At 39.8% G+C, this 13,525-nt stretch overlaps 1 protein-coding gene across 2 annotated transcripts in view; it reads right to left on the bottom strand.

Annotated features, from left to right (window-relative positions):
* SNX6 (sorting nexin 6) overlaps positions 1–13,167 on the bottom strand; it is a 28,924-nt gene extending 15,757 nt beyond the window's left edge. Inside the window, exons 1-8 of one of the 2 annotated variants that reach the window (XM_055812879.1) lie at positions 13,061–13,167; positions 12,855–12,902; positions 7,370–7,474; positions 6,931–7,041; positions 5,256–5,377; positions 3,166–3,289; positions 1,767–1,862; positions 340–445 (exon numbers count right to left, since the gene is read on the bottom strand). In XM_055812879.1, the coding sequence (XP_055668854.1) occupies positions 340–445; positions 1,767–1,862; positions 3,166–3,289; positions 5,256–5,377; positions 6,931–7,041; positions 7,370–7,474; positions 12,855–12,902; positions 13,061–13,066 (718 nt within the window). In that variant the 5' untranslated portion in view covers positions 13,067–13,167. Of the gene's footprint in view, positions 1–339; positions 446–1,766; positions 1,863–3,165; positions 3,290–5,255; positions 5,378–6,930; positions 7,042–7,369; positions 7,475–12,854; positions 12,906–13,060 lie in introns of both variants that reach the window. The other variant, XM_055812873.1, reaches the window with a different exon arrangement.
* Between the last annotated feature and the right edge of the window lie 358 nt (positions 13,168–13,525).

Genomic DNA, 13,525 nt, shown 5'->3' with positions numbered 1-13,525 from the left:
TAAAATCACATATACTGTTATATTACCTATCTTTACACTTTAAAAACTAAGAATCAGACTTCAAAAAAAAATATTGCATGAAGCGCGTTCCTCTTCAAAGAGACAGCATGAAGAATCAAGATATCTTCAGTGTCACATTAGGCTTTCCTACTCCATCCAGTCTATTGCAGCAAAGGCTAAACTTCGAAAGCCAGATTAAAACTTAGACTATCCAAAGACTACACTTGGAGAAATTAATTCCCTTTTTGCATGCAAGAAGAAAACTAAAAATTACTGCTCCCCACAAACCACTTCTGTACACTTTAACTAGTATTATTTTCACCCTATAAAAAAACTCACTTTTATGTGATCTTGTCATTTTATCAGATTTGGCAGAGGCATCTTTGACTCTGTTGTGATATTCTACAAGGAATGTTCTTTCATGTTCAAAGAAGTCATCCACATCCTACCAAAAAAAAAAAAAAAAAAAAGAAAAAGAACAATTTAAAACCCAGGATTTCACTCACTCTGTACAGAGCAACTGCAGAGTAAATTTGCCTATACTGCTGTAACATGAAATATAATCTATTTTTATTGTCTAAAATGCCATTTCTGTAAATTGATTACTTCACTTATTTTATCACAATCTGAAGTTTTACGAAGAATTTCGTAAGAATTAAGAACTCGTAACAAGCATCTTAAAGGTCTAGATAACTAAACCTGAAGTGAAGGAAATAATTTCACTACTAACTACCACTTCAGTGACAGAAAAATAGAATAAATAAAAAGACATCTACCTAGAAAAAGGGGAGGGGGGGGAAGACAGACACCCTGTGTCCACACAGATGCTGCAGACACAACAAAGACAGTATGAACACCTAGCTCAGAAATGTTGATATTGATGACAGATTTCTTTCAAGTTGGTAAACATAGGTAAATTTTAATATTTTCTGTATTACAATGAGATATTTGGTTTGTATTTATTTAAAAATCCCTCTAAAATAGCACAGATGCTCAATACCACAGAATAGCCTACAACATGAGCTTTGAACAATGTGCTTAGGAAAACTGCTGGTTATGTTGAGTTTGTATTTTTCTCCAAGTCATAATTAATCCATGGTTATACCCACTTCCCAGCAGTTTCAAGACTCAAGATTTTACAACTAGAAACTTTAGCTCCTCTAATTTGCTTGCAATTGTAAAGTTACCACTAGAAAGAAAGGAGATCAAAATCATCTGCAGATTTTATGCTTGTTATAAAAATAGTCTTTCGACTTCTGGAAAAGTCAAAATGAAATTGAATTTTCATTAATTTTTTTTTTTCTTGGTCTCAGTTACATTCTGGCACCTACTGGGAAAAACAGTATCACCACTACTGCTGCTCTTAGCTTTGAAACAGTAGAAGCATACTACAAGGCTGGCCAATATTTACACTGTTCACAACTTCTGAGCTGCAGCAGTTTCAAAGCTAGTGTACCTTCCCACTATATAAAATGACAGGCTAGAACAAAAAACAGATTATCAATTATGTATGGATTCAAAAATGCTTAACTTCATAAAAAAAGTACTGAAAGCCCTCCCTCACAGAAACAATCTAATACCTCTCAGTTATCTCGCATCCAGGGCCACAGGTCCTTTCCTATGCTCTGCCTCTAATTCTTAAGCTAGATATCAATACAAAAAAAAATAAATCCCTTTTTTGTAGTTATGTAAAATTCTTTTTCACTAAAAAAAGGGGACAACAATGTTAATACATTTTAGATCTTGATATGTTAAGCAGTAATCACCTTTACTCCTGAAACAATCACACCATCTGCTGATTTAACCATATTTTTAAAGAAGTCTTCAAGTTTCTCTTTCTTATTTTTCCCACGAACACTCAACTGAAAAACAAATTCATTTATCAAGTTAGTTCATTTTCTGGAGGCAAGAAAAGCTTTAAAAAAAACACCCAGAACTATATACCACAACTTGCTACTCCTAAACCAATTTTCCTGCTCTCTGCGTAGTCTTACACTCTGTATTAATGGGACAGGGCACCATGCACCCAGAATGACAGACTAACTCATTTACTGCACTGTTCTTTATCACCTAAATACTATTCCAGTATATAAATATTTTTTTAAAAAAACCCACACCTTCTAGCACCTGCAGATAATACCAAATGTATAAGGCGTACATTTCAGTTATCAATAATACAGTATTTATCACACATGGTATAGCTGTTGAGCTAACCTAGTATAACCAGGTTTTGCTTTTTTAAGTGTAGAATAGCAGATCTCTGATTTTCAGACCACAGAAGCATTTACCCCTCACAGCACTGAGGATGATGTTGGCTTCAGCCTCGTCACTCCCTTCCTGTCCATCTAAATTTGTCCAGTTTAGGTAAACTGAGTTCCTGAACCAGTAACCATTTCTACATCGAGCAACAAGAGGATCCTCTGTTAACATACTTGGAAGTTAAGCATGTACTCAATTGAGCCAGTCTTTGCAATGACTTCCTCATCACTCAATGCTGATTTCTGCGATTTTAAAAAGCAATTAAAATGTGTTTGCACAATATTAGCAACCACTAACTGCAACACCAAAGAGCTGTTATAAATCCAGAGTCCTCTCCATTACCTCAAAATTAGATAGTAACTCAGTACGTAACATGTGGATAGCCAAATTAGTCCAATCAATATCTAGGAAAAAAATTAACCAAATTTTCACCTACATTACTAACAATAAGGCTTTACTTATCAGAACATTTAATTAGAAATCCTCTCCAGCTTTGTTAGCAACAGTATTTAAACCATCGTTCCAAATCCTAAAAATTAGCATTCCATCTTTGTTGCATCATCCTTCCCCACAAAAAAAAAAAAAAAAAAAAGTCAGAGTGGACAAGTATAACATCACACAAAATCCCCACCAAAAGCTAACATTTGTAATCCAAAACACAGTGGATTCACATTAGTATTTTTGATGCTGAGGCTACAGCACATAGTGCATTTGGTTCCCCAGGTGACAGGAAAATGAACACCTACAGACTAAATGAATTTCTAACTTCTACAATACAAGTATGTCTGGTATGAAGGAATTGATGCAATTTGCTCCAGGAGGTAAAGCCCTCTTAATCAATTTTCCATCCTACCATAAAAGTACATCTTGATTTTTCTTGCCAGCAACTCAGTTTTCAATACTCACATCCTGATTATATTCCAAGAATACATGGAAATTTAAATCTTTTCTCAAAATAGGATGTGCTGCCACGCGACACAAAAACACTTCATGCATTGCAACTGTCTTCTTGAATATTGCCAAATATTCACTGAAAACAAGAAACAAGATTTACGTAAGAATTTCACGTGAAGCAATTAAGTTTGATAAGCCTACTGAGCAGCTTTTAGAGACCCTCAGTAAGGATACAAAATTATAAGTTGATATAGTAGAGGTTATCACTACAATATTTTACATATACGTAAATAAATAGTACAATGTTAATACTAGGGGGAAATTTGAAGCCCGAACATATTACAGACTTTTAATGAAGACTCAACAAATACATTCTAATTTTTAAGGCTAGCTAACACAGACTGGTTTGCTCAAAGTGTAACCTCATTTAATTGTCCTTTCCCCACACCCCAAAAATCAAGACATTAAGATACAGACTACAGTCACTAAACACTATGTAGCTGATGTGCAAATTCCTTCCTCCCCATCTCCATCCCCTTGCCTATTTGCACCCTCCTTACTTATTTAAATGTTCACGTAGTTTTGTTAGCTGTTTAGATAGCTGTGTTTTATTCCATGTTAAAGCACCTAGCCTTTTTGGGCCGAAGCTTACGTGGATGACTTGCTTCATAGTGGTTCTAAAAGTGAAATTAAATGCTGCATTTGGTAGGTACAACCAAAAAAAATAATCAAGTTTAACCATAACAATCGCATAGTTGCCCATTTCAGCCAACTCATTAAAGCAATTACTCATTTGTGATTTAATTAAGAGGAAGGCATACTTATCAATACAAGTTTACTAGAATTAATTTTGCTTTGCAAATTCATTAAGACGTAACTTGTCTAGAAATGAGGAAGGGGCTCTCTTCCCCATTCTGACATCAAATGGTGAAATGATAATCAACACTTTTGCTTCCACTATGTGCAAGGAGGGTAAGATTTACATACCAGCAAAACAGCAGGGCCAGTGTTGGGAGATGTTTGATCTCAGTGAGAGTAGTAGTCATTCAGTGAAGACAAAAAAGGAGGATGCAGAGGATGGAGGTGGCAGTAGAAGAAACCCAAAGTTTTCTGTGTTATCCAACCCCTAACCAGACCACAAGAGAATCATGATCAGGGCCGCTGGAAAACCACAGATTCTTTAAAATCTATAGTGTTTTGCTAATTTCCAGTTTTCTGCATATGAAGTGTATATCTACTCTGCCATAAATTATGTAGTACATAACACTAACACAGAGCTTTTTCAAGACATTTGCTCACAGCAGCTGGAGTTCGGAGAGAAAGCAGCAGTTCTAAGAGTTCTATGTACTTTTCTTGCCAATTCAGAGCTCTTGATAGACGCAGTCTAGAAGCAGCGTAAATATACACTTGAAAACTGAAACCAATGACAGGAAAAAGATCAAAGAAGTGAATGCATGATAAGGAAAGTGGATGAAGCAAGGAGAAACTTCACTGTGTAACTCAATATGGAACAAAAAAGCCTTAGAGCAGATATTTCAATATACATTAAATTCACAATAAGGGAAAAATATTATTTTCAGGAAGTATATTCTCCTTGTGCAAAAAAAAAAAAAGGGAGCATCAAAAGTATTTTCTAGTAACCTCTGTATTTCTTGAGGATTAGAAAGTTGGCATTTATGTTTACAGTACCAACCACATGCAGAAATCCCTAGTTCAATCACAGTATGTATAAACCTTAAAGTCTCATTATGCTTCTAAAATGTGGAACCAGAGCTAAAAAAGATAGAGGTTACCTCCTCCCTTTGCAGGTGTTCTGTGAAGAAAAGGATCTAACTAGTTTTTCCCTTATGAAAGGATTGCTCAAGAACAAGCTGATTTTTTTTCCTGTTTCAGAAGATCTTCCATGAAATTATTTCTACAATTTTCCTAATGGCTCTGATCATGATCACTAAGATAACCCTGGTTATGCAACAACTAGATTCTCAAGCCTGTCCCTCACAGAGAACCATTCCAGTGAAATCAGAAACATAGGACAGCAAACAGCACTAAATGTTGAGGGATATAAAAAATACAATTAAAAAGTAGTAATCAAGTCTACATACGCCTCCAGTTCTTGTTTCATCTTGGTGAATTCTTCTTTAGTCATTGATCCTTCCCCTTCTCCAAGTTTCTGCAACTTCTCCCTTGAGGCATCAAAGTCAGGCCTGGGTGGTGCTGGTGGAATCTGGAATTGAATCACATTTTTTTTAATCGCTCATCTTCTCAGCCAAACAACATCCATTCAGTACAGGAACTGTAGATTGCCTGCAGCTTTTTAATATATAGCTCTCTCTTTCATCACGCATTACAGCACTTATGAATAAAGTCATGAGTCAGACATGCTGCATTACTATACCAATGTTGGCCAAGTGTCTGTGAAGATTACTAAAGTATTAACTAGTGGCTTCAGTAGTTTAATTACCACCTAGCTTTCCCATTACAATGAATTAAAACTTGAAATCATTACTTTATAATTAGTTTTGTTTTAGCTTATTTGGTAAGGACTATTTCTTGTTCAAAGAAAACAAATTAATTTCACAATTGTTTTCACAATTCGTAACTCCCCAAAACTTAAAACCAAAAAACCATTCCATATTGTTTGCAGGCACTAGCTCTTTCTTGCAGCACCATTCACATTAAAGATATATCTGTGGAAATAACGAAGCACACAGTAAACAAGCCTCTAGGTTGATCTTGTAATACAGTACATTAGCATTGAAAGAGAAAACATTGCATTCAAGCTAATCCTGAATTGCTATCGGTAAAAGGGACACAGAACAAAGCTAAAATATGCTTAAATTTTAGCTCACCGATGTTTGTCCATTACATTAATGAATTAAGAAAAGAAAAATCCAGCATCTACAGTTAACTGTCTGAAACTAGTTATTACCCCCCTGAAGGTCTAGTCACTTAAAATAGCTTTTCTGACTAAAAAAAAAGACTAGCTCAAGAATGGTATGACACATCACAGATTACATTGATCATAATGTACCCACTAGTCAATGATAAATATGTGTTTACCTTCCAAGTCAGTAGACATCCCCCCAAACACAAAATGAATACTTGACTTTCACACCAGGATGACAAACATTCCTATTTGCAATTCAAGTATGAACAGCAGCACCCATTTTTAATAGGAAGTATCATAAGGAGACAATTTTGGGACCTCTGTTGCCCAGAGGCCTGAAATAAACTTCAAAACATAAGTTTTTGTGTATTAAGGTTCTCTGTAGTTCTAGATGGTATTTGTGTTGGTTTTTTTCCCCCTCCAACTAATTGATGGTGAAATGATTCTGATCTTCATAATGAAAACTGGAAAAGTCTAATCACTAGAGTTCAGTTACTGCACTCTGCTATTCCAGCTAAAACAAAGGCAACATGAAACTTAATTACAAGTTAAACATTAGCTTGCAAAAACAATATCACCAAGTTATACAGTTCACCTATCTCCCACACTTTTAACAGACTGGACTAAAAATACACTTGGATACAGAGTAAACTACTCACTCCTTGGGAGTGAAAGACAAGAAAGTATGACAACCTACAGGAACTTTCCTCCAAGCTTGCTTCAACTATTAATTTTGTGTAATTGCATAAAATGGAGTACTGGAGATCTGATCTTAGAAGGAACGAACATTTGCCATTTCTATTGCACGTAAAAGCACTCGTAAGTACTTTTGATACAGCCAGCCAACAGAAAACAGTGTACACAAACCAAAAGAGCTGCACGATACTTACAATATAGCCAGCATAGTCCTCGTTCTCAACAAAAGAATCATGAAGCCAAATGAACTCTTCATGTTGCCGGACAACAGAAAATTCATTTTGTTTGAAATTTGGTAAGGAACTCTAGAAGGGGAAAAGGAGTAAGAATTACAAAAAAGAAAACCAATCACCACCATCACCACCCCAAAAAAACCCACAAACCAACAAACCCAAACACCAAAACAGAAAAAAACCCCACAATGTTTTTCAATACCATAAGAAAAACACCTTAAAGGAACAACAAAAATATCCCTGTAAAAATAAGCCAATCATCCAAGTAAGGATTTGCCAAAAAAAAAAGTTCATATAGCAGTAATTACCCATCTTGATTAGTGCAGCAATCAATTGGAATGGGCAGAATTGGAATTGGAATAAGCAGAAGAAAATGTTTAGCACAAACCCAGGCTTTTACCTTTGTATGGACAGTGAATTTCACTTTGTCCCTCTCACTGAGTGCATCTGAGATATCCACTTGCAGAGCAGCATCAGTCTGGAGATCTACATTTATTGCTCTAAGCTAAACAAAGAAAAAACTATTTAGCTTAGATTTTAAAAAACAAAAAGTTAATTATACTTCCCTTAACATCCCTCGAGAAGAATCCTGATGCTGTAATGCTGAACATCCTTAAAAGACAAGACAGATTATAAAAGCCCCAACATTAAAACATTATTTCCAGCAGAAAAAGAAATACCAGCAGTATTCCTTATGGCACACATGACCATACAAATAATTTCCTTTACCATACTCCTTGTTAGTGCACTATTTTTGTTTCTGTGTATGGTCAAGACAAAGTACATGTATGGACAGCAGCAAATTCAGTAGTTTTTTCTCTGCGTTCCCACCACTCCCCTGAACTGACAACCTGCTTTAAGTAAACATTCTTGTAAAGGTACTAACAGTTGGAAAGGTACTTTTAAGGAGAAAAGTGGTCCTGTATTTCAAAGAAGCAGGAGCTATTAAAGACCTGGTTTACTCACATTGTACACTATTCTTTTGTTTAAGATGTCCCATGATATACTGAAAAAGCTTAAACAAAATGATATCCTGAACTTCACAGAGCTACGTCTCTTGGAAATATTTTTCCACAAGACACGAAACCTGAACTCTCTCACAAAATAATTCCGAAGTTACACTGAAAAGAAAATGAGATAATGATCAAATGTAAAAAAACTGAAAGATTATCTCAGCACTGCAACGTTTGGCAGTAACTGGGCCAAAGGCTTCAACAGTAGTTGGTGAAACTAACTCATCTAAACCCCAAATTCAAATCCCTTCACCTTTGCAGCATTGTTGTGCTAGAGCAATTTGTCCCACGACAGTTTCATTATCAGGATCAATAGACATTTAGAATATGTTTACAAGTACTAAGGCTAACTGAAATCTTCTCCAACTGCATTGTCAAAAATTATTTCAATGTCATGCTCATGAATAGTGAGACACTGTTTTCTTTGATGTTGCATTTTTTTCTAGAAATATCACATTCTACAGTACAGAAATGCTCTTCCATACAAAGATACAGACTTTTTCCTGCAAAATTTTTCAGGACTGAATTTTGAAGTCCGTGCTCAAATATCAGCAACACAAAGTACAAAGGTTACACACGAGCAGACTTTGAAGGTAATGCTGCAAGGTACTGTAACAGCTCTAGGAGAGAAGCATCAACTGCCACATCTTGTTTTCCCAGGTTATCTTAACCCTGATCGTAAATCATAGTGGCCAGCTCCCACTCTAGTTTTCTTGTTAACCTCAATACATGGACAACTTTGCTGCTTACATAGCAGCAACCAGACTAATATATCTTAGAATTAGCATATTAAACCAAAATCATACAGTCTAGCATATTCTGCTAGGCTAGTAAAATGTAGCAGTTCAATAGCTACTACACAAACAGTAACAAGCTTTTCCATACAGCAAAGCTGGAAATCATTAAAACCACCAGGGTAACATATTCACACGCATGGTTCAGGAATCCCTTTTTGTTTTGTCTTCCCAAGGTTTAGGGGGTCACTGCCTCACACAAAGGCATATTATCATGCAACAATCCACTGCAGATCACTTCTCAGAGGCAGAATCTCTTAGCTCCTACTGTGTTTCCAATGTGCTTAACGTCTAATTTAGGAAAGAAAAATATAATCTGACATACCGATGTCTGCCTTATGCCATGACACCACATTTTTCAGCTTGTAAAAAAGTTTTTAGTGGTTACATTGTCGGGGGCACTGTTTGTTTTCTCTGGTCCTCCAGAGTACATTAATCTCAGCAAATAATCTGGATTATCTAAATGGTTATTTTGTAGTATTTCACAGGTCACAGAAACTAATAAAATGCTTTTTTCTTCTGTATTTTAAAAAGTAGTACAATCCAAAATTCTAACATTCAGTTTAAGAGCTGTCAAGTTTGTCACTGGTCTATATGCAGTCTCTAGTGCAGCACACCCTGGCCATACACACTTCTCACAACTTTAGAAACAAAATGCTTATCTGTGCTGAGAAAATTAATAACTACCTAAACACGACTACTTCACTCATGATATACAACTGTAAAGGACTGTTTAATTTATACTGAGTTAAGTTTGTAACCATTTTGAAGAGCCTAATCATATGTTAAATTATGCTGTGTAGCCTGACTGCCAACAGGGAACATTTTCATCTGCAATGGTAATGAAGCATTTATGAAAGGTGTCAAAGACAATCAGAAAGTTGAAGGACTTTAAATGTATTCATGTGACACAACGGTTCAAGTTGCGTTACTGGGAATTAAATTCACAAACATCATCATCACACAACAAACTTAAGCAATCTCTTCATCACTACTTCCAAAAGAAAACCACCTCCAATGCATGGTTTTCTAGTCACGATGGGAAAATGAAAAAAAAAAATGCTACAAAACCTGATCTGGATGAAAACTGAAAGTACCTTAAATTCTGGAAAAAAAGGAGGTTGCATAGAGTCCCTTTGTATCTACCTCCCTGCTCCTCCCCCCTCCCCAGGTCTAATACATTCAACACAGCACAGTAATTTTATGCTTAGATACATACTCTACGCCCATGCTGAACTACTTGCAAAACAAAAGCCAATTTAGTTTAGCTGTTTTCCAGTTTCCTATGCTATACCAAGAAAGTATCTGTTTTATTCAAAGGGTCTAGAAAATACCAGAAGCCAAAACCAGGGCTAAGCAGTATCACAGTATTAAAAGAGAACACAACACAAGGAGAAGCTTTAGCACCTAAGCTCTTACTCAAGGATCAATTATACTTCAGATGATAGTGGAAGGAAGCTGGAAGAGACAAGAGGAACAACCAAACATAACATTCCTCTGTAAAGTCATCTGCCAACAACAGTAACTTCTATATTCTAAGCTCTTTCAAAAGTGTTAGAGAAAAAAGACCCTTTCTTCAGTGGGGTCTTTACAGGCAGATAAATACACAGAGCAAAAGAAACAAATTATACTTCTACAAGATTACAAAGTATCTTCACAGCATTAAGTTTCTAGCAGACCTGTTGTAAAGGATAGCTCATTTCCTCTAAGCGAGTAAAACAAGCGCATTAGCCAAGCCCTCTAAAGTTTATATAGATACAAAATACACAAGACAGTACTAGCAGAACAATACTATATCACCTTTCAAAGGATGTATTGTTTACATTAGAGACAGCACAAAAAAAGGCCTAACAGGAACAGAGTTACTCAAAGTGAACTCAATACTATGTTCCTAAGTGAGATTTAGAAAAGCAATTCCCTCAAGTTCATTTTAAGCCAACCATTTATAATAAGTTCCTTCTACAGACCACCCACTGCTGCTTCCTCAGAGATGATTCTCAGTGCTCTGTTTTACAATTCTTCAGAAAAGGCTCCATATGGTATAACACAATTGTTTGAGAATTACCGTTCTGTGTGGCATCAGCATAATTTCAAGCCCTCTTTTCATCTCATCATCCCCACATCAAACTTAACACAACTGTAGCTGACCAACATGATTCTGAAGAGTTAAAAATGCAGTTGTCATAGCAATACCTAAATTCTAGAGGGGAAAGAGTACTGATTTTCAAAACTAAAAGCTCAACTACTCTAACCAGAAGTTGCCATCCACACTTTCAAACAAAGGCTTGACCTGCTCATTTTTTAATCAGAGGAAGGCGACAAATCAGAACCAGGGAAACACTTTATGAAAAGCTGTTTATTTTTACTACTGCTACTAAGAAACAAAAAAAGTTATTTTTTTTTAAAGCACAGCAAATCCATTCATAAACAGAATAACAGTATTGCTTTTGATGAGATTTTCTGTATCACAATCAAAATCATGCATATAAAAAGCTGGGTTTAACCCCAAGGATTTACAGCAGTGAAAAAATTAAAACCTCAGAGTGATTGAAAATAAGACCTAAAAAAATTAGGGAAAGGCAAAGGGTGCTGTTGTCGTTTAATTCCTCAGTGCTGGATGAAGATGGAGGGAAAAAAATAAATAAATAATAAAAAAAAGGCTGCACTTGGCCAACCGAGATGATGTAAGTTGTCCAACAGCACAAACAAGACTGCTAAGAGATTTCTTAAGGCTTTCAAATTACCCTGTGAACTCCGACTACCTGTAGGTTTAGAGGGAAAATTGATAACCAACCAATACAACAAGTTTCACATGAGATCAGATCTGCATTGCTATGTTCTACCTGCACCTTCAGACAAAGACTGCACTTCAATGCCTGTTCATAAATAGCAGGGACAACCTATGTAAAATACAACTCCATAGTTAACAAGTTCTTCAGTCCTTGTTCTGAACACACTCAAAGGACCACAATTCCCATATCTCTTTTTTAACCGGTGTTCTTACTAAAGTAGCTGTATAATTAAAGGCAAAAGCTCTACAGTGGCCAGCATTGGCCTAATACAATACTAGAATTCCTCTTTTTCATTTCTAGTCATAAACTGGAGCATAAAATGCACTGAATTTCTATCATGTGCATACAGTCAAAAAGTACTTAACATCATATCTGACACCTGAGTACGGCACCCATGACAAAGGGGTATACCAATAGAGCGGTTTTCAGATTTTGTATTTTTAGTAATATGCTGGATGTAGTCACTTTACTACCCAGCAACAGCCAAGGCAACCTAAGCCAACTCAGAAGTCGCTCTCCTACCTTGCCCAGAGCCAGTCTTTCTGAAGAAACTAACTGATGGGGGTAATTGGTCTGAGTAAGTTATACAAGATTAGCTGATTTGTTGCTTAAGTGAGGCAGGCAAGTTAAAGATGGATGCAGCAGCCAGATGACAACTGAAGGCCACAAACAGCAGGGCAGAGAAAAAGGTTTTCTCAGCAAGCAACATAATTTGTGGCATCCTGTCCCAACAAGAGAACTTCTTTGCAATAAAGAGTTTATTATGCAGCGTGTGCCTGCCATGTAGACGTCCCATTGTTATCTATGGGAGAGCCTCCAGGCCCCAGGAGAGGAGGGAGGGCAGCAGTTCCACCTAGGCCCTGGCCCTCCATCAAAGATGGAACCCGGTGTTCCCCGCACGGCTGGCCGACCCGCCAGCCCCACAGCTCCGCCGGGGCAGGGGTCCCACCCGTGCGGGGAGGGGCACGGGGGGCGCACACGCAGCCCCTCCGGAGCCCGAGGGAACTGCCCTTCCAAAACTTGGGTGACAGAACAATGAAAGACCCAGGGCAGAGCCCCCTCAGGCCGGCAGGAGTTCCAGAGGCTGCGCTACTTCCACCTTAGCGGGCAAGGGGCCCGCAGCCCAAGTGCCCGCCGCCGCCCGGCATCCCGGCTCCCGCGGCGGGCTCGGGCCCGGCCGCGGCTGAGGGGCCTCCGCCGGAGGGGGCCAGCCCTGCCCTCCCCACCCAGCCCCGGCGCCGGGGTCCCCGGCGCCGGGGTCCCCGACGCCTCCCCGCGGCACTCACCCCTCGGTCCTCCTCCGAGAGGAAATCTGGGCCGTCGTCCGAGCCTTCCTGCTGGGGGCGAAGGGGAGGAGGCGGAGCGGGCCGCGGGGGCGCGGAGGGGCACGGCCGGCGGGCAGAGGGGGAGGGGGGGAGACAAAGCGCACAGGTTAGCGACCCGGCCGCACACGCCCGCCCCGCCCCGGCACCGCGGCCGCCCCGAGACCCACCATCATGGCTGCTCGCAGCGCTCTGCGCCCGCCGGCCCGCCCGGAGCCCAGCGCCGAGGCGGGGCTGCGGCGCGCGGGGGCGGGGTGGGGCGGGGCGCCCGGGCGCGCGGGGCGGTGGCGGCGGCGGCGGGGAGCTGCACCTCTCGCGAGGGAGCGGAGGGCGCGGGCCGCGCGCGCCTAACCCCCGCCCCGGGGCGGGGGCCGCTGAGGGAGCGCGCGGGCGGGGCAGCGGCGGGGAGGGGGCGGCCGCCGGCCCGGGGCTCTCGGCGGGCAGGGGGGAGCCGCCCGCCGGCGGGGAGGTGGCGGCCGCCTCGGTTTCCCCCGTTGCTGCCGGGGTGTGCGCTGGCCCGTGCTGCGGCGGCCGCGCTCCTGGGGCTTCGCTGCCGGGTCTGGCGAGCAGCGCGGCCCTGGCGGGCACAGCGCGGCCGCGCTTCGGCGGGGAGCGCTTCCCCCGAGCGCTGTGCA

The sequence above is a fragment of the Falco peregrinus genome, chromosome 1 (assembly GCF_023634155.1).
Source record: "Falco peregrinus isolate bFalPer1 chromosome 1, bFalPer1.pri, whole genome shotgun sequence".
NCBI lineage: Eukaryota > Metazoa > Chordata > Aves > Falconiformes > Falconidae > Falco > Falco peregrinus.
The sequence above is the reverse complement of the archived record's forward strand: the minus strand, read 5'-3'. Positions and strand labels throughout refer to the sequence as shown.